The following is a 26,355-nucleotide window of genomic DNA, read 5'->3' on the forward strand; positions in this document are numbered from 1 at the left end:
TTACAAACCAGACACATATCTTTTTTTCTAATTATGATTCAGACATTTGTGATTTTTGCTACATTCAATAAACTGTCCTTTTCTTGTCATCTCCCATACTTCCCTATTGCTGTTTCAAATGTTTGGCCCTTTGAATTAATTTTCATCATTCTATTTCAAGTACAGCAGTTATTTTGAACCCTGGAAACCACTGTTATCAGGCTTCTGCTTAGAAAATGTCCTTATTAGGAGAGGCACCCAGTGAGACAGATTGAGGTGCAAATCCTGATTCTGCCACTTGTGACCTTAGGACAGTTAAGTGCTTTGGGCCCATCCCCTCCTCAATGCACCGGGGTTCACAGCACTTCCTAGGCATTGAGGATGAGGGGGTCATATGTAACAGTGCTGCGTTGATGGCTGAATGTAAGGAGCAGGCACCCAATAAATGTTGCTTCTCCCTTCTCCCTCCACCCTCTTGGTAAATTTCAGTGTCCATTTGTTGGGAATAACACTGTGCCTTTCTTCTGTTTCAAGGATGTGGTTTTGGGGGAAAACAATGGCTTTGGCCCTGTGAAGGATCCATGTTATTTGGCTGACCCTGGATCCAGGTATGTATGTGTATTTATGATGCCCTCTACCTTAGGAATGCCGCCGGAATTCAGTGTTTCTCTTCCTCTCTCCAAGGAAGAGAAGCATGACATTAAGATGGTTCATGCTACTGTGTGCTGTGTCTCCCATTGGTCTAGACAATAGGGAACTTCTGCATTTTTTACTTATAGATGACTTCCTCTAAGGATGAGACTTCTTCCAAATAGAATTTGAATGTGTACTGTTGAGGCAATGGTTGACTTGAAATAAGTGTAGCTCAGAATAGTTCATGGAAATGCTCTTCTCAAGCATATCCTGTGATGGCTCTCACATGGGGCCCCACTTTTGTGACTCTCTCCCTTTGTCCTGTGCACAAAAGGCCAGGTCTGGTGACTAGAACACGAGAGGAAGAATGACCATTTCATGAACAGCTTCACAGAATAAACTTCCTTGTAAACTTACAGGAAGCATACAAAGTAAAAAGTAAAGCTCCCAAATCATAACTTTTAGGCACTTAGGGACAAAAAATAGCAGGAAAGCTAAAAATTGCCATCAAAATTATTTATCCTAGGTAGAAAAATATAATGGATACTATTTAAGAGTTTAAAATTTTGAGCTATTCACATGGAGCTTAAGTAGAAATTTCCAAGGAATTTCTCCTGAAGTGCATGCCTGTATGTGGTTTTAATGCAGCATCATAGGGCTATCTACTGCTCTACTATAATTTATTATTACTAATTATAGTATATTTACATCTTATCTACGATTTTCCATGTTTTTGTAAGCCAATTTCTTTTTCTTATATTTCATCCAATCATTGTTTCTCTCTTTTTCTATATTATATTCACCTTCTCAATAACTCAGCCTAATACTGGCTGCGAAGAAAAAAATAAAGCTGATGCTTTCAAACTCCATTCTTTTTTTTTTCATTTTTTTAAATGTTTTATTTATTTTTGAGAGAGAGACAGCACGAGCAAGGGAGGGTCAGAGAAAAAGGGAGACACAGAATCTGAAGACAGGCTCCAGGCTCTGAGCTAGCTGTCAGCACAGAGCCCGACATGGGGCTCGAACCCATGAACCGTGAGATCATGACCTGAGCTGAAGTCAGACGTTCAACCAACTAAGCCACCCAGGCGCCCCTCAAACTCCATTCTTGAATGTTAGGATTCCTGGATAACAATCAACAGATATTTGCCTCTCACACTCTAGTATAAAAGAGACTCAAACAAAATCTCTTTTACCTTATTTTTTGTTCTCGAAAAAATACAACAGTCACCAAGGAGAAGCATTCTCACCAGACTGAGCATTTAACTCCGATATTACCTTCAAAAATATACAATTGAAGTATGGCTCCTGTAAACTAAGAAGATTAAATATAAACTAAAAATATATCAAAGATTAGAGGTGCCTGGGTGGCTTAGTCGGTTAGGTGTCCAACTTTGGCTTGGGTCGTGATCTCTCAGTTTGTGAGTTCAAGCCCTGCATAGGGCTCTGCACTATCAGTGCAGATCCTCTGTCTCCATCTTTCTCTGCCCCTCCCCCACTCTCTCTCTCAAAAATAAACAAACATGAGATATATATATATGGATTTATAGATATAGTTTATTTGGGATTTAAATAAAGGATAAATATTTTATTTTGTGTGTTTTAGTGATGTTTCCCCTTTGAAAAAACTTCAAAATACAAATATAATAAAATGAAGGTACCCAGGTTAGTCATTAAAACAGATTCTAGTTATACTGTGTCTTATTAGAGGATATGGAATTTGAAAAGAGTTTATGCCCTACAGTCTAAACAGCAGTGGGCACAGTTCAACAGATGTTTACTGAGAGGATATTTTTTTTAAGTTCATGTATTTATTTTGAGAGAGAGAGAGCGTGTGAGAGCATGAGTTGGGGAGGGGCAGAGAAGGAGGGAGGGAGGGAGGGAGATAGAGACTCTGAAGCAAGCTCCATGGCTGTCAGCACAGGGCCCAATGCAAGGCTTGAACTCATGAACCATGAGATCATGACCTGAGGTGAAGCCAAGAGTCAGGAGCTTAAGTGACTGAGCCACCCAGGCACCCCTAGAGAGTACTTTATACCAGGTGTTGAGGATACCAAAATGAGTAAGACATGGGAAGAAAGTACCCCAGTGAATCTCCCGCTTCTGGGTTTTCAGTACCCCCATTTGGGAATCCACCAAGAAGTACAGAATAGCCAGTCTTCAATATTGAGAGCTTCCTGGTAAAGATACTGCCTCTAAATGAAAAGGATATTTGAGGGGAAAGGAGGGATTGCATCCGAGAGAGAGGGAGGGGGAGAGGGGCCTCTTAACCATCTGCATTTATAATACAGAAAAAATAGCATCACGAAAAGAGCTGATTTGGCTCTTTGCAGTCTTTTCCTTCCATATGCTGCCTTATCCTTGCCTGGCACTTGGATGGTTTTGTGACAGGCCTGGGCTGGGGTTCTCCTGGGGACTAAGCCACACCTTCCCTCGGGACTCAGATCTGCAAAATGAGAAATTCCATCTGCTCTCCAGATTCACTTGCATACTAGTTAGGGAGTTCCAAATGTGGAATTTTCAATCTAGGGTGGTTTGCTGGAGCTTTGTTTGATCCCCACATTAACTCTTGGGTGGCAGCAGGCAGGGCTGTGGATTTCGGTTTTGTTTTCTCTTTTCCCTTTAGAGCATAATAACAAAAATATTGAACATTGTTGGGTTTTTTCCTCAGAGCCTGGACAGAGGACAGGTGTTTCAGTCACCATGTACCCCATTTGCTCACTGCTATCGATCTCTCCAGAGATAATTGCTTATTAGCTCGTGGGGGAGACTCTCCTCTCCTTCTTATCTTCCATTGTAAAAAATGAAAACACTAGGAGATGAAGAGAAAACTGTAAATAAAATTGTTAAGTTCAGCAGCCCAGGCAGGTGCTTTCCAAGCAGACCTCTCGCATGGGGATCACACTGGGAGAGGATGAGGCAGCATTCTTTTTCCCAAAGTAGTCCTGAAAGGGACAGAAGAAATGCACCTATTTCCTTTTATACCCTGAAGCCTGCCCTGAAAAGCTGCCTGATGTGGGATGTGTGGAGGGGTGGGGGGCCAGTGAGAGAGGGCTAATAAAAGGAAATGCCTTGTGACCCCATGTCTACCATCTGACATTTTCCTGTAGAACTTTATGCCTGGCATCTTTTTTTTTTTTTAATGTTTATTACTGATTTCTAAGAGAGAGAGGGAGACACAGAATCTGAAGCAGGCTCCAGGCTCTGAGCTGTCAGCACAGAGCCCAATGCAGGGCTCAAGCCCATGAACTGCGATGTGAGATCATGACCTGAGCCGAAGTTGGACGCCTAACAGACTGATGCCACCCATGCATCTTTTTTAGATTTGGTTCTTTGTATGAACAGCCTGTGGGACAGTGTGTGGCTTCTCTGAGGCCCTTCTCCCTAAATGCTTTTACCATCTGTGTAATGAACTTAGGGTTCAGAGTCCGCGCCTTTCTTCTGAGCGGTAACCCTTGTGTTTGTATATCCTGCTCCAGGTCACTCAGTTGTTCAGAAAGAGCCCACGAAGACATGCTGTTGCTCAAACACCATCCTAGCCTCCGTTGGGGTGGTTCAGGCTGCAAAGCAGTTGGTGCTTCCTCTGTTCCCAGCGAATGTCCTGGAGCCCTGGACCATCAGAGGCAGGCCAGCAGAACAACGCCTTGCCCCAGGCTGCTGCCCACAGGAGTGCAAGGGCATCTCACAGACACTAGGGCTGCATCCCTGACCCCGCTCAGCTCATCTCTGTCTTCCCCCGTTCCCCCCAGCTCCCAGGCTGCAACCGATCAGCTGACTGGAAGGGACTGTCACACAGGGCAACAGCCTCTTCTTCCCTACACCCCAGCAGTGACGCACAGAAGCAATGGTCACAGCCTGGTGCAGCCTGCCAGTCCGAGAGGCCACGAGCCCAACAGCCCGGAGCATGGGCTAGAAGAGGCAACAAGCAAGCAGGTCTCGCTACCTCAGCGGCCTGCCCCACCTCGGGTGAAGTGGGCCCACACGGTCAGAGAGGACAGCCTCCCTGAAGAATCCTTGTCACCTGATTTTGCAAACCTGAAGCACTACAAAATGCAGCAGACCCCTCCAAGCTCAGGCAGCACTCTTGACTCGCCTCTTGGGGCCCCAAGCACTCCAGGGAGGATCTCCCTCCGAATATCTGAGTCAGGCCTGCTGGCCTCCCCACCGCCTCGGGAAGACGATGACGACGAAGTGTTTGTGAAGGACTTGTACCCCAATGCCACTTCCAGCCCCACATTTGAACTTCCCCCACCCCCACCACCTCCGCTGAGCCAGGATGCCCCTGTAAACAGCTTGGATGACTTTCCTCCGCCTCCTCCCCACGGCCTGTATGAGGCAGAGCTGGACAGAGAGGATCACAAGGAGCCCTGTACCAGGTAAGTGGGCAGTCTCTGGTCAGGGCAAGCCCCCAGTTCAGGAACGAAAGGGTGCCCCTCTCCAATAAGAGTTTCACACTGCAGGCACCTCAGATCCTCCTTTCATTGGCTACAGGAGATCCCCAGTGCGAAAATATTCTATAGAAGCTTAAGTCATGCAACTGGCAGAACAGTTTCATGTTTACCTTGGCAGGTCGTGACCCTAGTGCCCAATACTAGCATCGGGAACAGAGGAACAAGAGTAGTGAAAATAGTGAAAATGAAGACCAAAGCCCCAAAGGCATAGTTCACGTCTATGGACATGATAAATTCAAAGGGTCTTAAATAAATTGCGTCCTTCATTACTGCTTGAGTTCTGAATCAGTTATGTAAGACAAAGGAAGGGCTCCTGGGTGGCTTCAGGTTAAGTGTCTGACTTCAGCTCAGGTCATTATCTCGTGGTTCGTGGGTTTAAGCCCTGCATTGGGCTCTGTCCTGACAGCTCAGAGCCTGGAGCCTGTTTCAGATTTTGTGTCTCCCTCTCTCTCTGACCCTCCCCTGCTCCTGCTGTCTCTCTCTCTCTCTCTCTCTCTCTCAGAAATAAATAAAAACATTAAAAAAAATTTTTTTAAATAAATTACGGGTAAAAAATGATGTAAGACAAAAGAGAAAGACCTATAGAAGGCAAAAGTGTCACTTTTGTTACTGATGGAGCTGATACTGGAAAATATGGCTTCTTTCTTGAGTGTAAGTGAGCCTCTTGATGGTGAACCCCAAACAAGTTTATCTGCCTAATCTCAGGCCATGCTAGATACACACTGGTGTGTGTGTGTGTGTGTGTGTGTGTGTGTGTGTGAGTGTGTGAGAGAGAGAGAGAATGGAGAGAAAGGTGTAGATTAGCCTAGAGATAGCCTCACTCTCAAAAGAAAGAGAAGAGGCTGGATTATGGACAGGCTATGGTCAGCTTTCTTTCCACAGTCACTCCATGTCCCTCGGAAAAGATAAAGAACAGTAATGGTCAGTAATGTTTAGGGAAAACCTCTTGGAAGCCAGAAGAGTAGAGAAGCAGCATTTCCCAACAAATACTTCCTAGGACAAGCAATCTCTAAACACCAAAAGTACACGTTGCCTTTATGGTTAACTTCTTCTGCTCACCTGGACCTTTCAGAAAGTCCTGGAATATCACAGTAACATTCAACAAAACTGAATGCCTACTAGATCCCTTAAAAAGTTACACAACTTCCATGTGACCAACTGCTGGGGTGATGAGAAAGCCCTTAGGACCTTGCAGTTTATGGGGAATAATAACCTCAGAGCATGACTACCTTGTCCCCGCCCCACCTTTCCTCATGTGGGAAGCCACAGCTCTGATGTGGAAAACTTCTCCCTCAGACTTCCTACCCTTTGGTTGACTCCTCTTTTGTGCTGTCTTTTTTAATATTCCTAACAGCTCCGGTAAATTTGCCACGGGGACAGCTGCCAAGGAAAGGCCCATGCCTGGTACAGCCCATTCGGTTGGCAGTCAGATACCAGCTTCCAGATCCCAAACTTCTATCAAGGGTTCAGAAGCCAATGAGATGAACCCAGCCTGCACTGGGGGCGCTCTGCCCCGACTTGCTGGGGCTCCAGGCAAGCAGCCAAGCCCCGGGCAGCCATCTCCCAACCACAGCCCGGTCAGTGAGACTCAGGGTTTAGAAAAGAATGTTAGTTCTGGTCCTCAGAAGACCTCCGAAGACATCAGAACAGAGGCTCTGGCCAAGGAAATTGTCCACCAAGACAAATCTCTGGCAGACATTTTGGATCCAGACTCCAGAATGAAGACAACTATGGACCTGATGGAAGGTTTGTTTCCCCGAGATGTGAACTTGCTGACAGAGAACAGTATAAAGAGAAAGGCAATGCAGAGAACTGTCAACTGTGCAGGATATGAAGGCAAGAGGTAAGTCCCTGATAATGCCCTCAAAGAGACTTACATTTAACATCCTTCCATGGAGGTGGCAGTAAGTCTAGGACAACTTGTGTGACATTTTCCTCCTTCCAAAAATTCTGACCCAAGAATGACACTCCATCTCAGCCTTAGCAGAATGGCTCTGAGGAGTAGAAAGTGGGGCAGACTGACCTTAAGTTACTTGGCACTTTTCCAACAGCAAAATAGTAATAGTAGTGACTATTGCCATTAAAACCATTAATATTGTCGACATTCTTTGTGTTAAGCCCTGTATTAATTTTTTATATAAACAGTATCTCAGAGAATCTTCACAAGAACCTCCTGAGGTAGCGACCAATCTTATCTCCCTTTTACAAGTGAGGTCACTGAAACGCAGAGAAATTAAGACCAGACCCAACCAAAGTCCTGGAACATGTGAGTGATGGTGTCTGGATTAGAACTTGAATTGGTCACTGTGCCTGCTCTCTTACTGATTTCACAGTGCCCCTAATTCAATAAGCAACAGAATCACCTCAGCAGATAGCACCACAGGGGTCAGTGCTGAGTGGCAGGGAGAAGCGGTGAGCAGAGCAAAGTCCTCCTCAAGGTGGAGCTGAGCACAAACTCTAAGAAGGAAGAGAGCCTAGGGGCGCCTTGGTGACTCAGTTGGTTAAGCGTCTGACTTTGGCTCAGGTTGTGATCTCACGGTTCATGAATTTGAGCCCCCGCTTTGGGTGAGCTCAAACCCCATTTTGGATGAGCCCCACCCGCTTCTCTCTCCCCCCTCTCCCCCTTGCTCACTTGTGCCCAAAACAAAACCAAACAAAAACTCAGACAAATGGATTTATTTACTACACTGACATTCACTCTTTTCAAGAGTTAGGTGCGTGTTTGTTTCATCCTAAGAATCGAGAGATCTGAAAGTGGGTGCCGTCTCACGGGGTCGTTCAGCCAGCGAGCCTCTGCTCCCAGAGCTCCCTGACAGCACGCATTTACATTATTGCAGTGCGTCCCAGCCCCCGGCCACAGGGGTGAAAGGGCCCTGAGCAATCTATATTTTTCATTCTTTTGATTTCTCCTGGGTTATCGCATATTTTCTTATATGTTTGATTTCCTTAAAGGACTAGTATGGGAAAGGTTTAGAGTGGTTTTTGTTTTCTTTTTAATTTTTATTGAAAACTATGTGGATTGATGGATGGACCTCCACAGTTAGCGGCTTCTAGACTAAACAAAAACAGAGCTTTACATCTAAATTTGAGCTTGCCTTTAGAAATTTCCAACTGATCCTAACTAAATTACTAACAGGAATACTATGTTTTGATTCGGGGGAGGGGGCGGTGGGAAAAGCAATGGAGTCCATACAAGCTCTTTGATAGGTTGTTGGAGACTCTCAATACAAGGCCTCAACTGTCACCTCGTCCATCCCCTTCTTCCCATTTGGCAAACAGACTTATCGAGGTGAAGTGACTTATCCAGGGTCAGGTGTTTAGCACACATTTACTGAGTACCCACAACATGGAAGGCAATCAATCCACTGAGTTCCATGAAGGACCCAAAGATGGGTTTCTCTTGGTGTGTCAGTCAGTTCCCCATGGGTAGGTGTGGTAGATCAGAGTTAGGGGCTTCCATTCATTCCATTCTCTGACCACTTGCTATAGAAAAGCCAAGGCGATTTACAAATACATCCTTAGCAAAGTATTTCTTAGCATTATCACTGAGAACATCCATTCTCTCAATTTAGAAATGAAATGGTCATGTAGCTTTTGCAGCACAGAGACCTTCTGGAGGAATTTCAAAAGGACGGCATGTGCCATCTTCTGGTGAAAACAAGCATTGTCCTATTGTGCATGAGACTAGCCACTGCGAGGTTTAGTCAAATGCCTGAGAAGCATTTGTAAGGCAATGAATATATCTGCGGGGGGGGAAGTGGAGGGAAGGATACCAGAAGACCTTTTTCCTATTTTTTCAATTAACTGAATTAAATGTAACTATTGCTTAGAAAACTAGTCCTATCAAACAGGAAACCTAATAAAAATGATTTTTCGTGGCTCTTTATTCCATAGTAAAGTGATGGCCTAGATGTTAAAAATAAAGTCACAAAATTGAAATACCTCTGCAAGAGAACCTCACCTACTTCCATGGGGTCATTTATTCAGTTGGTAGTATATGTCTGACCTATACTCCTAAAGAGAGCTTGGTGATAGTCTAGCAGAGAACACTAGATATCAGGGTTCTCAGTTCCTAGTTTGTTCTCCAACCTCAAAATCCCTGCTGTGTAACTAAGGAGTAGACTTCACATCTTGTATCCATCAACTAGCAATCTATTGATTTCTAAGGCTTGTTGCAACGGGCTATCATGCTTACATGAGAAGGAAACATGGTAACTGTCCATGCAATAATTACATTAGGCATCAGAAAGATGACATAACCCTGGAAGAGGAGGAAATAACCCACAATTGGAGATGATGCAGCACCTTCAAACTACCTTCACTCAGGAACTCCTAGCGCTCCGAGTGTCCTTCTGTGAACTAGGGAGTCAATATCGTTCTTGTATTTATCACAAGGAGAAACACGCTAGGAGGTCAAATGACTTGCCCAGAGTCATCTAGCAAATCCACAGGCCTAACGTCCAGTCTCCTTCCCTGCACACCCTTTGGTGTTTTCTAGCCCAGGTCTGCCTGGCCTCCAAGAGCCCTACACATAGTAATCACTCATTGGTAAATATTTACTCATCCTAATTTCTGGGAAGGGAATGAACAGAATCTTTTACACCTTTCTAAATGCATAGACTTGGTGAAATGAAACTTCTGGAATATGCTTCATTTGTTCTATGTATTTTTTGTTCTTTATGCCTCAGGAGTGAAGATAAGGAAGTGGTGGGCATGCTGGTCAACTGTCCTGCCTACTACAGTGTGTCTGCTCCCAAGGCTGAACTTCTGAACAAGATTAAGGATATGCCAGAAGAGGTGAATGAGGAGGAAGAGCAGGTGGATGTCAATGAAAAGAAGGTAAAGGAAGAATTGGAGTCTGTATTCTGCTGTCTCCAAAAAGACAGTCAAGGTCTGAACAGGGATACTGACCCCTTAGGATAGAAGAGGAAGAAAGGTCTGTCACATCACCAACATTGCCCACACCGTCATTGGACTCTTGACTTACATGGCACCTAGAGTGATCTCCTCATTGCCTTCTTGCCATTTTCATTTTTACCGATGACAAAAGTGAAAGTTGTAAGGGATAAGTTACTTCCTTAAAGTCTCATAGCTGAGACTAAAACCCAGGTGCCGTATCTTAACTTAGTCCAACACAGAGACCCTAATGCTCTTCTCTGAGCTGACCAGCCAATACCCATGGTAATGGAATGGAATGTAATTTTCCTTTCATGTTTCATAGTCAAAAAGGAAAACAGAAAACGTAGAAACTTTAAGGAAAAAGACCGATTGTCAAAAGACACTTCTGAGAGGAGGTAATGTTAATCTTTACGTTCCCCCAACTCTGTCTGCAGCACCCCAGTGAATAGCTTGGAAGAGCAGTATTGGAATTTAGCTGTTGGCATTTGATACTCCTACAGAAATTTTAAATGTAAAACATTGTAAAAATGACACCATGATGCCATTGCTGGTCTTCCCACATACCCTGAAGCTCTAAGCCTGGCTGTGCCTGCAGGGGAGAAAGTTTTTGCCATTCCATTTTCCCTACAGCCCCGGAAGGGCCACCTGCCACTGAGTTTTCAGCTCTTCATACAAGCCAGGCCCACACGCTGAAAAAGGACTCTCTGTTAACGCTTTTCTCTTGCTGAGTCTGGAATGTAAGTGGTTCTCTGTAGTACCAACTCCAGGAGAAGCTTTCTTAGGTGATTCTATTTCATTTACTCCATGTGTCCCAAGCTCTCTTGTTTCTGTGCGGAACGAGACCACAGAACATAGACCCTCGAGCAGGGGGGCAGGAGGATTTAGGGGATTTAGAAGCACCTCCGTCAGGGGTATCCTTCTCCCTCCCGCTGCTCTAGCTCCTCTGGCCCCATGGACTCACAAGCACAGGGCTGACAAGCTGATGCAGCCTCTGTGGTACCAAACTCTCCAGCCAGGGCTTTCCCATTTAAACACCTGCTTCATGGCATCCCTTCTGGCATATCCCTACCTCAAATGCTGCCCAATGCCCTCATGTAATGGGTCCTCCAATGAGGAAAAAAACCACTTGCTCTCATCTCTCTATATTTATCCCAAAGAGGGAGCTATGTAAACACCATTACAGGTGCCAAGTTGCCATGACCCCCTTCTCTGAATATTTTATAGTTTTTTGCATGTAGATATACCCTATTTTATAGTAGCAGTGTGATAAATTACTCATTGCTTTTTCCTAAAAAATGCTTTTCCATCAGCTTATTATCAGCCTCTCACTCTGATGATTATGTGGCATAAGTATTTTTAGATTGAGACTATAAAGGCACAGAGGATTAATCCTCACAGGAAATAACATTAGGTACGATGTGCCAAGCATTTATGCCGTTAAGTGTGGGCTGTGTTTTTCATAGCACTGTATTCTCTTTATCTCCACAAAACTGTTCTGACACCTTTGCTGCCACATTTTACACTGAAGTAATCAGAATGCGTCAGGAGTCAGGGCAAGAGAAGATCTGGCATTTAAGACAAAGGGACTGGCATGGGTACCCGCCCAGAGACGTGGAAAAACACAGGGAGTTGTGTGTGCTGAAGAAAGGTATTGCCAGCAGTTTGATACTTTGGAATGCAAAACAAAAAGGCTCATGCCTCAGTTAGAAATGACCAAATTTAGAGGCTCACATGGGAAGGTAACAAATCCCAAAAGATGAGGCTGGGAGGCTCCCCAGGGGCCAGAAGGTCATGGAGGTCACATAGGGCTTTGTTTGAAATGCTAAAGAGTTCGGATCTTACTTTGTGGCACTAGAGAACCCTATGAGATGTTTTTAATGAACTACAAGTTTATTCGTGCATGATAGAATTTTCATTAGTGTCATTTGTGTTTATATACCTGATTTAAAAACAGAAAAATAGGGGGTGCCTGGGTGGATCAGTCGGTTAATGGTCATGGTCTCACGGTCTGTGAGTTTGATCCCCGCATCTGGGCTCTGTGCTGACAGCTGAGAGCCTGGAGTCTGCTTCGGATTCTGTGTGTGTCTGTCACTCTCTGCCCCTCCCCAACTCTTGCATGTGCTCTATCTCTCTTAAAAATAAACATTAAAAATTTTTAAAAACAAAATATGAAGGGGTGCCTGGGTGGTGCAGTTGATTAAATGTCCAACTCTTAATCTTGGCTCAGGTCATGATCTCGTGGTTTGTGAGTTTGAGCCCCACATCGGGCTCTGTGCTGATAGTGTGGAACCTGCTTGAGATTCTCTCTCTCCTCTCTGCCCCTCCCCAGCTTGTGTGCTCTCTGTTTCTCAAAATAAATAAATAAACTGAAAAATTAAAAAACAAAACAAAACAAAACAAAAAACCAGAAAATATGGGGAGGGACACAAAGAGAGACTCCCAAGCAGACACCCTGCTGTCAGCACACTGCCTAACTCGGGGCTCAAACTCATGAACTGTGAGATCATGACCTGAGCTGAGATCAGGACTTGGGACATTTAACCAAGTGAGCCATCCAGGTACCCCAAAATATGTGAGTTTTAAATGATGTTGTAGAAGGCATCTATTAATATTTGCAGCATACAGTTGAAAATGCAGTTCCCGGGGCGCCTGGGTGGCTTAGTCGGTTAAGCGTCCGACTTTCACTTAGGTCATGATCTCGCGGTTCATGGGTTCGAGCCCCGCGTCGGGCTCTGTGCTGACTGCCAGCTCAGAGCCTGGAGCCTGTTTCAGAGTCTGTGACTCCCTCTCTCTCTGACCCTCCCCTGCTCACGCTGTCTCTCTCTCTCTCTCTCTCTCTCTCCTAGAAATTAAAAAAAAAAAAAAGAAAGAAAGAAAATGCAGTTCCCTTCCCGGTATTCAGCAAGGTTTCCTAAGGATGATTTTAAAAAATGATGCTTCATCAGGACTGTTCCAAGGCAGAGACTAGCCTTCCACCAACTTCCCCAGAGTAATAACTTATTACCTGATATTTAAAATTATTAGTAACCTAAGATCTATTTCTAGGCATGAAATTCACTAAGACTTGGTGGAAACCAGAGTCCCAATTTATTAATAAATATTTTTAAAAATTGAAATTAGCCTTTTAAATCAATTCTACTTTAATATGTTTTCTATGTATACATCATAGATGATGAATTTTAATGTTCCAAGTAAATAGAAGTATGAAACACTTTCATTGTCAGAACTGTCTGGACATAAAAACTAAAGACAGTCTAATAATTAGAGCTTTAAGCTCTTTGCCTAACCAAGCTATGTGTATTAGGCAAAAATCTGCTTCAACACATCCATGATCCTTTATTCTGAAGGCCAAAGGGCTTTGGCTTAGAGACTCAGTGTAATATTTCAAAAGGCAAAAAGAATCTCTTGTTCCTCAGAATTGGCTTTCCCCAAGAGACCATTAGTGACCCAGATGGTTCTCAGCTGTCCATTTCTGTTGCTCTTCCTTCATTCCTCAAGTTCCAGATTCCTCTGTGGTCTTTCTTCCTTTCAGCCTGAAAAACTTCCTTCGTTCCATTTCTTTTAAAATAGGTCTGCCGGTGACAGCTTCTCTTAGTTTTCCTTCATCTAAGAATGTCTTTATTCTGCTGTCATGCCTGAGCGATATTCTCACTGAATATGGAATTTGGGGTTGAGTGTTCTTTTCCTTTAGCATTTTAAAGTTGTCATTCCACTTTCTTGTTCCCATGGTTTCTGACAAAAAATGCACAGTCATTTAAATATTGATTCTCCTGTATGCAATGTAGTTTTTCTCTGGCTGCTTTCAAATTGTTTTTTCTTGATCTTCAATTTTCACCAGCTTGATTATGATGTGCATGGGCCTGATTTTCTTTGGTTTATCCTATTTAGCATTTACTAACTTCTTGATTCTGTAAATTTAGGTCTCTCACCAAATTCAAAAGGTTCTCAGCTATTATATCTTCAAATATTTTTTGATGCACTAATCTTTCTTCTGTTTCTGAGACTCGAGTACCACAAATATTAGACCTTTTGATAGTAGCCGACAAGTCCCTGAAGCCCTGGTTCATTTTTAAAAATCTGTTTTCTGTCAGTTCTCCAGATTGGATAACTTCTATAAGACTGTCTTCATTCCACCAGTAATTCTCTTAATTTCAAATATAGTTTTTTAGTTCCGAAATTTTCATTTGAGTTAGTGTTTTGTAGTGTCTATTTCTTTGCCAAGGACTTCTGTGTTCCTTTCAAGAGTGTTTACTTTTACCGTGAAGGAAGGTTATAAAAGTTGTTTTAAAGGCGTTAGTAATTCCATCACTGGAGTGTTCTCAGGGTTCTTTGCCCCTGTTGATTGTCTTCCACTGGGAATTGCTCACAGTTTACTGTTTGTTTGTTTTAATATTGGGTAATTTTGTATTGTATTCTGAACACTTTGAGTATTAAGTTGTGAGACTCTGGGTACTGTTAAAATCATCTACAGAATGTTGATTTTTGTTTTCATTTTAGCAAGCAATCTAATTAGCTTGACTACAAGTTCTTTTTGTTTTTAAAGTTTGTTTTATTTATTTTGAGGAAGAGGGAGAGAGAGAGCCGGGGAGGGGCAGAGAGAGACAGGGAGATAGAGAATCCCAAGCAGGCTCTGTGCTGTCAGCACTGAGCCCGATATGGAGCTCAATATCACACAGTGAGATGACATCCTGAGCCGAAATCAAGAGAGCGACGCTTAACCCACTGAGCCACCCAAACGCCCTTGACTACAAGTTCTAGCCCACCTTTAGGTGCTAATTCCAAGATCATTTCAGTTTCTAGAGCCATTGCTGTGTTGTGCAGATCCTTCCCAAACATGCACCATTCAGAGGTTAGTCTGGAACTTGAATAGCTGCTTCTGTCATAGCTGCTTCTGTCATAGTTCAGTTCTCAAAGTCTTTATTGTGCTGCTTTGGGTCTACATGAGCTTGAGCCTTGGAATTCTGTCAGTTCATACACAGAATTAGGGGATCTTCTCTCTAGCTGTCCCAGGCAGTATTCCACCCCAACCCCCACACTCTGGCTCCCAGCCACTCCTCTTCCTGGACCTCAGGCTAGAAAGACCAGTTCTCATGCCTATAGCAGTCTGGGCTGCTATGCTGTTCTGCATGGCTGAGACCACCCTCAATAAAAGAGAAAGAAAAAAGAATGGTGATTCCCCTCACATTGTGTGGACCACTTCCTCTGACCAGAAAGAAGGGTTTGTTTATTTTTTCCTCTTGGGGTTTTCAGTGCCTGTGCCCCCACTGCAAGTATGGCTCAGGGAGTAGAGCTACTCTTGGGAGCCAGGGCTAGGGGAAGGAAACAAGGAGGGTTAAAAACAGGATTTTCCCCACACATTTTAACTCATGGAGGCCCCTTTTCTGGTCCACTTATTTTAAAGGCAGGACTATTCTCAGGGTTTTGCTGCCACACCCTGTGTGCACTTCAGAGCTAGAACATAGAAGGGGGAGGCAGGAAACTAACCCCCATTCTGGGTCATACTTCGGACTTGGCTCCTGCCCCAATACACTGCCGTACTTAACTTTACAGAGCCCCCTTCAGAGTCCAGGGATGTTAGTTGTGGTAAGTAGGGCGGGAGGCTCTAGTGGGTGTATGCCATGTTGGCTAACGTCAGGAGTCCCTCACCCTTCTTCCACCCGGGTTTACCAGCCGGGAGAGAGCTGTGACCGATCTGCATTTTAGAAAAGTCTCTCTGGCAGCTGTGGAGGAAGAGCGGTAGTTGAGAGGGTGTTACAGGGGAAGTGACAGCACCTGTGTAAAGGCAGTGTTGTGGGAGCTGAAACAGATGGATTTAAAAAGAAAAGGGGGGAGCAAAACAGACAGAACCTGAGGACAGATCAGAGGTGGAGCATGGTAGAGAGAAAAGGCTCAAGGATGACTCAAGCTCCTGGCTTAGATGGCTGTCATAACCAAAACAGGGAAAACAAGGAGGTCATTTAGGGAGGGGAGGTGATGGGCTTAGTTGAATTTAATTTTTTTAAATGTTTTATGTATTTTTGAAGAGAGAGAGAGCCTGAGTGGGGGAGGGGCAGAGAGAGAGAAAGGGAGACACAGAAACTGAAGCAGAAGGCTCCAGGCTCTGAGCTGTCAGCACAGAGCCTGACACAGAGCTCGAACTCACAAGTGATGAGATCATGACCTGAGCCAAAGTCGGACACTTAACAGACTGAGCCACCCAGGCACCCCTAGGCTTAGTTGAATTTAAAGAAATTTAATACTGTTTGTGCGTCAGAGAGTCATGATACCCAGAACCAAGAGACCGTACTAGGTAAATAGGACAACTTTATGATCACAAGCCTTCCTGAGAGGAAATGAATGGTAAAGAACCACTCTTGCCAGAGAATGTGCCAGAGAGTATTTGAAATGCTGGAGTCCCCAAGATCTGGAGGTCACACAACATGGGATGGAGGTTTGATCCCATTTCTGTCACTGGGACAAAGTCACCCCTGATTTTTCTCTTAGATGAAGTTCAGCTGTGAAAACAATCACGTACTACTGCCCAGATCCTCCCATTTAAAACCCAAGAAAGAACAAAGCCTATGGTGGAAGTGCCTTTATCTTCATCATATTTACTAGCAGCAGCCTGAACTCCACTCTGCTCCAAAACTCCAGCCACGTGGCTAGGAGTACTGAATTCTTCTTCTTTGAGATGAAGATGGTCCATCAGCACAGGCCAGCTGTGTTAGTAATGACGTGATTGGCAACACTGTCAGCACAAATCCCTGAGCGGAAGGCAAAGCAGCGTGGTCACACGGGGGAGAAGTGGAGTATTCCCCTAGACATGCTTCCCTAAAACGAGTGGTGTGTGTTCTTCAGACTATTGCTGAATCTTAACGATAGCACAACAAGTAATAATAACTTGAAGATGTATAAGACTTTTATATTTCCCAGAATGCTCACACAAGCTTTATTGTAGTTGAGCCTCCTAACATTCCTATGAGCTATTTTAATGTATTGATTAAAACCCTGATCCTGAAGCCAGAGGACCTGGCTCTGGCAAGTTAAATAACTTCTAGCCACCTCACTTTGCTCATCAGTAAAACCGGGATAATAATAATACTTATCGGGTTGCTGGTAGTAATTAAATAGTAAAATATTTCAGTGGTGCCTGGCACAGAGAAAGAGCTTAATATTTAAACATTATTAGTTTCAGGCAGATATTATTATCCCCTGGCTATGAGTGAGAAAACGGAGCACAAAAGGTCAAGTGGTTTGACGGGCGTGACTTTTCTGTCAAAGCCTAGGCTCCTGACTCCTGCAGCAGCGAAGAGGCCTGAAAGGGCCCAGCAGGGCTGCTGCAGGCAGATGGTGAGGTGGGAGGGGAGGGTCTGTTAAACTATATTTAGAGAAAGAGCCCTTGTAAATTGCATCGCACACAAGGTGACGTAACAGTTTAACCAGATAAGAAGTTAAGTGAAAAAATGTGAATGACTTCGCAAATTAAGTAGCTCCTGAGAGACTAGTATGTTATTACAACTAAACCCCCCAAAGACCTGTTATCTCTCCCACAGTGAATTCTGCAGATAGAAGTTGATAGGGTTGGGCTTTTGTGGTGGTGGTGGTGGTGGTGGTGTTAAGAGGGCTGCCTGGCAGAGAAACGGTTGTTTGGTCCAGCCAACTTTCCCTTGTTGCCTTAAGTTACTCACATCGCTTTTAACTACAATTTTATTTTTTTTTTTAATGTTTTATTTATTTCTAGGAGAGAGAGAGACAGCGTGAGCAGGGGAGGGTCAGAGAGTGAGGGAGTCACAGACTGAAACAGGCTCCAGGCTCTGAGCTGGCTGTCAGCACAGAGCCCGACGCGGGGCTCGAACCCACGAACTGCGAGATCATGACCTAAGCGAAAGTCAGACGCCTAACCAACTAAGCCACCCAGGCGCCCCTTAACTACAATTTTAAATCCAAATTTCCATCATTTAAATTTAGAAACATTTAAAAAAATCAAATACCATCCAAATATGTGCCATTTGGGCCAGGAGTGACAGATAACTTCTATATCACAGCATGGCCATACGTGCCAACACGTCACCTTACAGCCCGGTGAATAGCTTTCAGAAACCAGAGTGCCACGAAATGTGCACTGGTCCTTCCCACAGAGTCCTCCCTGCGTCGCTCCCAGACATTTCGGCCTCCTTCCATTCTTCCTTCTACCGGCAAGCCAGGGTGCACATCAGCTCCCGCAGAGAGAGGCGTGTGGTTCCGCCCAGCATCCATGTCTTTGAAAACCAAAACAGGGTGTGCAGAGGATGGACTGAGAGGATGAGCCTGCCGAGCCCAATCCCCCACTGCTGTTCAGCTGTGTCACATTCCTTGCCGGCTACCCGCCCACTGGACCAGGCTTGCTTGGCGGCTGTCCTTTCAGTACTCCTGATTGCATAGGAGCGCGAGAGCCGACTTTTCCTTCCTGGTCTCCACTCATTCACACATTCAGAATCTCCTGTCCCTTCAAATACCAGCTTCTGAGGCCGCAATGAGGGTTTGTTTTTTAACGATATCAACTCAATTATCAAAAGAGCTTTGGGTTCCAGAAGTAAGGACACAACATTAGTTTCAAAAGAAGTCATAGGCTGAGGAATAAAAAATGCAAGGCCATTACCTTCTTTCTACTAGTTCTTGTTCAAGACTTGTCTAGAAACTGTACTTCTCCAGACGAGAGGCTGAAATGGATCCCACAACACTTAAATAATCAGACTTTTCCCCAAGGTTGGCGTATAGGACTGTTGCTGTGCAGTCAGCTGCCCTTTTGGATTTGGTGTAACTGTGAGAAGGTGTCATCTGGTGACAGAGCCGTGAGCCTAGGAGATGCCGCCAGGAGGAAAACCCCTGGCCTGACCTCACGGAGATGTCAGTCTCTCTCCCAGTCTACCTGGAAAGCAGCAGTGATGACATTTGACTTCTCTGAACCTTGTCCAGTGGGAATGCTGGAAGCTGTGACAGCAGGCAGTGTTTATTTTTCCTACCGCGTTCCATCCCAGTGTCCTTGCTGTTCTCTTTGTAAGAACGGATATCACCACGCAAGATCGTCGCACCCCGCGGGGCATGTCGCTGAAGGTGCCTGGCAGGCTGTGTAGCAGGCAGATACCAGAGATGCCAGCCGGAGCTGGTGGAGTTTTTTGGAAAACAAGTTTTCCAGGAGAACATAAGGAAAATTAAGCAGTATTCTCTCCCACCTGCATTTTTCTGGGTTTAGACTTCTCAGTTGGGAAGTCCTATAGACTATACAGCCCTTTCTTCTACTAAAATTATCCTTGCATTGACTTTATCTTAACCAAACAGCTTGAGGAAAGCCAAAGATTACAACCCATGATGAGGCAGTGCAGCAGATGGGAATTTTTTTAGCCACCTTTTAGCCTTTGGGCTTAGGCGGGTCGAGAAGACAAGTTGTCACCATGAACTTAGACATTTCAAGGACACTCTGAACCTTACTTAGCCTGGAAGACTGGAGTACCTCTGATGGTCCAGCTCCAAGATGAGCACAACATGGAGAACTATTTCCCCCATATCATTATAATTGTTGTATTTTCTAAAGATGAAGAAATAGTACAAAAACATCCTCAGGACCCTTCAATTCTGTTAGTCAAAATTATATTTTTCCCCCTTTCCTTCCTTTAAAAATGAAGATTTTACTCTAACATCAAAATTGTGATCCTATCTTACCAAGTTTCCAATGGAAGCCACATGGCTTGATTTTATATATATGCATAAAAAACTTTTGAGCTGGAACTGTTTTAGTGGTAAAGAAATAGGTTTTAACCAAAAAAAGATTATGTCCTTTTTCCATCTGGCTACCTTAGGCTAAGAGAAAAACAAAAGACTAATTTAAAAATCACCAAGTTTAATTTCTCTTCTAGCAAAGTAGTGGGCATTTAATATAAATGTAGTCATACTTGAAACTGCTAAGATCTTTACTTCATTCCTTCAGTTAAATATATTGGATACTTGTGTAACTGTTTCATATGTATAGAAATTTGCAATAAAAATGGCAAATTACATAACTCAGGCAGCCGGAGACAGTGGAGTGCTATGGAAAGATCATGGGGCTGACTCTGATAAAGGTCTCAGTGAATATTTATGATGATTGTACAAGGCTAGTTCCTAAATCAAGCTGACTTGAGTTCAAGGCAGCCCCACTTAATGGTATGTGCATCTTGGAGCATCACCTCACCTAAGTCTGTTTCTTCACCTGCTGTATGTGTATGTATTGTATGATTGTTGGGAAGACTAAATTAGATCATCTATATAGCATTTCTTGCAGTGTCTAGCACATAGTAACTGCTCTAGTTAATGGTAACTATTATTAATACTCAACTCAGCTCTCTGACCTTGGGCAAGTCCCTTCATTCCTTTAATTCTTGGCTTCTCTACTTGTAAAAACAAGAAATCTATACCCTACCTGCCTATGGTATTGTTATCAGGACCAAAAGAGAGCATGTCTTGAAAAGCCTTTTAAAAGTGAGTTAATGGGGCATCTCGGGTGGCTCAGTCAGTTGAGGTCCAACTTGGGCTCGGGTCATGATCTCATGGTTTGTGGGTTTGAGCCTCACATCGCACTTTGCACTGACAGCGGTGAGCCTGCTTTGGATTCTCTGTCTCCCTCTCTCCCTTGCCTCTCCCCTGCTCATGTGCACTCTCTCTCTAAAGCTGAACTTAAAAAAAATAATAAAAGTGAGTTAACAGGCTAATTGGGAAGGCTGAGCTATACAGAGCATGACTCAATTGGGAACCATTACAAGGCAACGTGTAGTCAAGTGTTGGCCTGTGAAGGCTGAATATTCAGGTTCAGAGAAAGGCAGTTGTAGACATTCAGGCAAAGGGAAGAATACTGTGGCCTCCAGTTGGGAGGCAGTCCATATAGGGTAGGGGGCTGTCAGCTTAGCTTTGAAAAGACAGGATGTGGCTGGGAGAAACAAGTCCTCCTTCCATTGACAACTCCACTGGCTAACATTTGCTGTGTGTCTCCTTTGGTTACAGGCCGAGCTCATCGGAAGCCTCACCCACAAGCTTGAGACCCTGCAGGAAGCGAAAGGGAGTCTGCTCATGGACATCAAGCTCAATAATGCTTTGGGGGAAGAGGTGGAGGCTTTGATCAGTGAGCTCTGCAAGCCCAATGAGTTTGACAAGTACAAGATGTTTATCGGGGACTTGGACAAGGTGGTAAACCTGCTGCTCTCCCTCTCAGGGCGCCTGGCCCGTGTGGAGAACGTCCTTAGTGGCCTTGGCGAAGATGCCAGTAATGAAGAAAGGGTAAGTGGCCTAGCGATTTAGTTCAATGGCTTTTCCCTCTGATCCCACATACTTAGAGAGGTACAATTAAACACGATCTCTTCTCTGGAGAAGATTATGATCTCTGGGACAGAGAGCATCCAATATATAGATAACGGGGAAACACAGAAGAAGGCATCTTGCATGCCAAGAGGTAATGCTGACACTTCAGGCTCAGGGAATACTTAGGAAAGTAAAACCACAGGTGCCAGAGTTTTCTTTCCTAACTTTCTACCCCAGGAAAAAGAAGAGACAGAAGCATGGTGGGAGGGATGACATTAGAAAGAGAGAGAGGGACAAAAAAAAAAAAACTGCCAGGGCTGAGGAGAGGACACGGGAATCTGTGAGTGAGGGGCTGCAGGCACTTGGTGACATTATACCCAGGTGTCTCCACTGCGCCCTCTACTGGAAGGAAGAGGACAGGTAGTAACAGAAGTGGCAACACTAGATAACATTCAAGTCCCTCTTTGCCCAGAGCTGGGCTCCCTGAATCCTCACAACTAGCCAGCAAGTGATGGAACCAGGATATGAGGAGTCTGCTGCAGACCCCAGGTTTTATTCTCTATGATGAATGTTATTTCCAAAGTCACATAGCATTCTTCACCTACGCAACTATTTACTGGGTATCTAATATATGCACTAGGGTCATGGGATAAATTGTGAACAAAGCAGACAGATCTCTGCCTCAGGGAACTTATCAAGACAAGTCAGACAAAAAACGTGGCTATAACTATTGCACATAGATATTTATGCTAGAAGGTGATGAGCACTCCAGCCATCAAGAGACTCCTTTGCTTTCTGGCTCCTCCTATCTCCAGCTCTTTCTTTCAACACTATCAGGGATTTCCCAGTTACCTCTCCTAATACATTACGCTCAATAGAAAAAGTATTAGGAATGAGACTGAGCATCCAAGAACTTTCTGCGCCTCCACTCTCCTTCCTGTGAGTGCCCTCCTCCTGAGAATGAGCAGAGTCTTTGCTTCCTCATCTAGAAATCGCCTAGAAGTGCCTGCTCAAAAGTGTCCCCCGTTCCTCCTTCCTTCCACTCAGCAAACAAGCACCTACCAAATATCTGGTGCTGCGCATGCTAGGGATGAACACCAACCGAAACACAGGCCCTACCTTCACCGTGTAGTGAGGAAAACCAGTATGGAAGCAGCGAGTGCATCCAAAATGCTGCATCACAGCGATAAACTCAGCCATGAAACACTTCTCAGGAGGTGAGGGGAGGCCCGGAAAGATTTCACACAAGTGACACTTGAACAGGGTATAGAATAATTTCTGAATTCTACGTGGACCAAGAGGGAAGGGCTTCACCGTTTAGAAGCAATGTCATGGACAAAGTCAAGAAAGACCATGGCATGTTCAAGAACCATATACATATAACATGATTGCTTGGTTTTTAAAAATTGTGAATTGCAGGAAATATTAGAAAAGTGTATGGACGGGGAACTGACAGGAAATAGAGGGCTCATTCAGAAGGGGTAAACAAAGTTCAGTGAAGGTGTGGAAAAGAGTAAGGAAGAAGGGATAATGAAGCCTCCTGGTCCCAAGGTTAGCATCACTTGGAGGAAGAAGAGAGCCCTTATCAGAACTGTAACTGTGTCTGTCCTATAGCCCTGAGGCCTTGGTGAGCAAATGTGGTCCCCAGCTACCTGGCAAGGAAGAAGCCAGGGATAGATGCCTCAGGCTCTTCCTCCTACTCCCTCCCTCCTGTCTCCTGCCCATGAGTCCCATGGGCCAAGCCCAGAGGGAGGGGACACCAGTTGATTCAGTCTATACCATCCAGCTTCCTTAGGCCCAGAGCAGGGCTGAGAAAAGTGGATCCAGAGGGAGAGGCAGTATCCAGCACAGGAAATAGTCACAAAGACCTTATGGGTCATACTTTATAGACTTAGGACTTTAGCCTGGAGGCCAGGAAGAGCCATAAACTAATTTCATGACCTTATCAGCCTAGAGAGTGGTGGGGCTTAAACTAAGAGTCTACTAAGAAGGAGTTAGGCCATTCATTTAGGCAGCTCTCACAGGGATATAGACTAGGGAGTGAGAGAATGAGTCTGAAGTAGTAAGGCATGCTAGATGAGAGGTAGGGGAGAGTGGAAGCTAACTCTAAGTTTCCTGTTTGGCCACTGGGATGGATGTCACAGGTATGTGAGAAAAACACTGAAGCAGTTTTTGTTAGGGAAAGAGGAATTGTTCCAGAACGGAACTCAGCTCAGTTTAAATGTACACACACACTCTCTCGAATGCAAATATGTGTCTGCTCACATGCAAAATACATCCATACTCATTTTTATCCTGACTCGTCTTCATTAAGAAACAAGATATAAATAGAAATGAAGGAAGAGTAAGTGTTCAACAAATGCAAAATGTAGGAGAATGGTCACCAGTGGGGCAAGGGGGAGTATATGTGAAGCTTCAACTGAATCTCTAAGTTTTGTTTTTAATCTGAAGCAAATAATGGTATGCTCTTGTTAAGAACTGGCGTAGCTAATGATAGGCACACAGGTATTATGCTCTATGCATTTCTCATGTTTAAAATACTTGCTAATTTTTTAAAGAGGAGAAAGAGGCTTTCACTTTTTAACTTCTCTACAGTATTTTGAAAGGGGTCTTCATTCAAATTCAGTCCCTAAAGGTATTTTTTTAAGTTTTGTTTTTTAATTCCATTTAACATGCAGTGTAACATTAGTTTCAGATGTGCAATATAGTGATTCAGCACCTCCAAACATCATCCTTTGCTCATCACAAGTGCCCTCCTTAATACCCATCACCCATCTAACCCATCTCCCACCCACCTCCCTCCATCAACCCTCAGTTTGTTCTCTATTATTAAGAATCTCTTATGGCTTGTTTCCTTCAGTTTTCTCCCCTTCCCTTATGTTCACCTGTATGGTTTCCTAAATTCCACATATATATATGTATATATATAACTATATACATGCAACAGAAGGGGTAATAAACTGGGACTCCTGGATGGCTCAGTCAGTTCTAAGCGGCCAACTTCAGCTCAGGTCATGATCTCGCGGCCCGTGAGTTCAAACCCTGCGTCAGGCTCTGTGCTGACAACTCAGAGCCAGGAGCCTGCTTCCGATTCTGTGTCTCCCTCTCTCTCTGTCCCTCTTCCACTTGCATTCTGTCTCTCTCTCTCTCAAAAATAAACATTAAAAAGTAAAAAAGAAGGGTAATAAACTGATTTTCAAAAAATTAAGCCTCCTTACCCCAGAGTGACAACTGAAATAAATGCTTGGGCATTGCACAGTCCTGTAAAAGTTGTTTTTGCAGACAGTTTCCTTCCTTCCCCTTGCCCTTAGCTGATCTCTTGGTTTTGCCCTGTCAGAGCTCCCTCAATGAGAAGAGGAAGGTCCTGGCTGGGCAGCACGAGGATGCCCGGGAGCTCAAGGAGAACCTGGATCGGAGGGAACGTGTAGTGCTGGACATCCTGGCCAACTACCTGTCAGAGGAGCAACTCCAGGATTACCAGCATTTTGTGAAAATGAAGTCAACACTGCTCATTGAGCAGCGAAAGCTGGACGACAAGATCAAGCTAGGCCAGGAACAAGTCAAGTGTCTGCTGGAGAGCCTCCCGTCCGACTTCACTCCCAAGGCAGGGGCCTTGGCTCTGCCCCCAAACCTCGAGAGTGAAGCGGCTCCTGTTGGGGGGTGTACTTTAAGTGGTATTTTTCCAACAGTAACCTCCCCACTTTAACCTCTAAAACACCCAACCAAAAGATCACCCTTTCTCTCAACACTATTTAATCTGAAAAATATTTCAGTACAAACCACCATTTAAACTCTATGGGTTATTGGGGTTTTTCTGGATGAAAGGAAAAAAAAAAAAAAACTCTATCCAGGAAAAAGCCTGTTTTTCCTTCTCCCCCTACATGATTGATCTGAGAGCTTGAATGCTGCTGAGAACTTACTCCTTTCTATGATCACTTTCTAGTAGAAGGAAAATTAATGAAACTGTGAGAACCGATTGGAGGGCATTTGATTGTTTAGTTTTTAACAGGCTGAGGCAACATAGATGAGTGTCACCCTCAGGAATGTATTCACAGTGGCCTTCCTTGCTTGTGGGCGGTGTGTCTTGACAACAGGTACAAGAACTCCTTAATGAAGGGTCTGCAACATAAAGCCCTTAAAAAGAAACACCCACAGAAGAAAATTGTAAAACCTTGAACATTGTTGTTATTTATATTTTTTAAAATGAAAAAGATCATTATGTTTGTGTGCTAACCACTTATCTGATTCTGTTTTGTGGTGGACATAGGCAAATACATTTGAGCTTTGTACTTTGTGAAAACCTTAATGAAATGAAGAATTCCAAAGATAGTCACATGGAGCGTGGAGACTTTTTTCTTAAACTCTTGGCTTGTCTGTCTTAGTTTTACAGATAGGAGTAGACCCTTCACGCTTGTGTTAGAATGAGTACTGGAGAATCCCAGTTTCTACTGCTGCCAGTCATCATCGCCTTACTCCTACAGCCAACAGGAACACGACACCTTCCCCAGGATGGAGGTTTTGTGTAACATGCCTGTCACATCAGTTCCTAGTGCTTCATGGCATGATCACTGTGGTGAGGAGACAGAGCTAAATTTTACTAACAAGGACGACAGCTAATCTGTGTAAGAGGAAAGTCAGCAACCAAACCACTTCAAAACTGAAGTCATGCAGTCCTTCTGTACAGGATTTGGGCTAAACGTAGCCTACGTGAAGAGACCTATTCTTAGGCTGTTTTAATAATGCTTTTTAAAAAGTTTTCCTGAATTCTTAAGCCTATCAAACGCCATTAAAAAACTGCATCCTTAATATCCAAAGAGTGATTTTGCACTATCCATTTGAAATGTGGACAGTGCCTCTGAAGACTATGATTTTGCTTCAAAGTAATGACTTTTTGGAGGGTAGTCTAGAGCCCAAGTTCTAAGTCTGTTCAAGCAAACTGGGAGGCAGAAAGAGGTGAGGGCCAGCGGCCAGGCTATGCTAATGCTGCCAGATGGCAACTGCCTAGTACTTTGAGCAGGCGGTGCACCTCGGCTTTGATTTAGTTTTTGTCATGGTTTTCACCTGTGCTTGACCCATGGGTGGTGGCCAGTTCTGCTAATTAGGGCTG

The 26,355-nt window shown here is 44.2% G+C and overlaps 1 protein-coding gene across 1 annotated transcript in view; it reads left to right on the top strand.

Moving 5' to 3' along the window:
• The window catches only part of SHROOM3 (shroom family member 3), a 304,996-nt gene extending 279,419 nt beyond the window's left edge, over positions 1–25,577 (top strand). Inside the window, exons 7-12 of the mRNA XM_039230978.1 lie at positions 514–587; positions 4,092–4,988; positions 6,418–6,906; positions 9,752–9,902; positions 20,955–21,227; positions 24,586–25,577. Of these exons, the coding sequence (XP_039086909.1) occupies positions 514–587; positions 4,092–4,988; positions 6,418–6,906; positions 9,752–9,902; positions 20,955–21,227; positions 24,586–24,954 (2,253 nt within the window). The 3' untranslated portion in view covers positions 24,955–25,577. The remainder of the gene's footprint in view (positions 1–513; positions 588–4,091; positions 4,989–6,417; positions 6,907–9,751; positions 9,903–20,954; positions 21,228–24,585) is intronic.
• The last annotated feature ends 778 nt before the right edge of the window (positions 25,578–26,355 follow it).

This window comes from Hyaena hyaena, unplaced genomic scaffold (assembly GCF_003009895.1).
Source record: "Hyaena hyaena isolate Hyena2069 unplaced genomic scaffold, ASM300989v1 scaffold_54, whole genome shotgun sequence".
Lineage (NCBI taxonomy): Eukaryota > Metazoa > Chordata > Mammalia > Carnivora > Hyaenidae > Hyaena > Hyaena hyaena.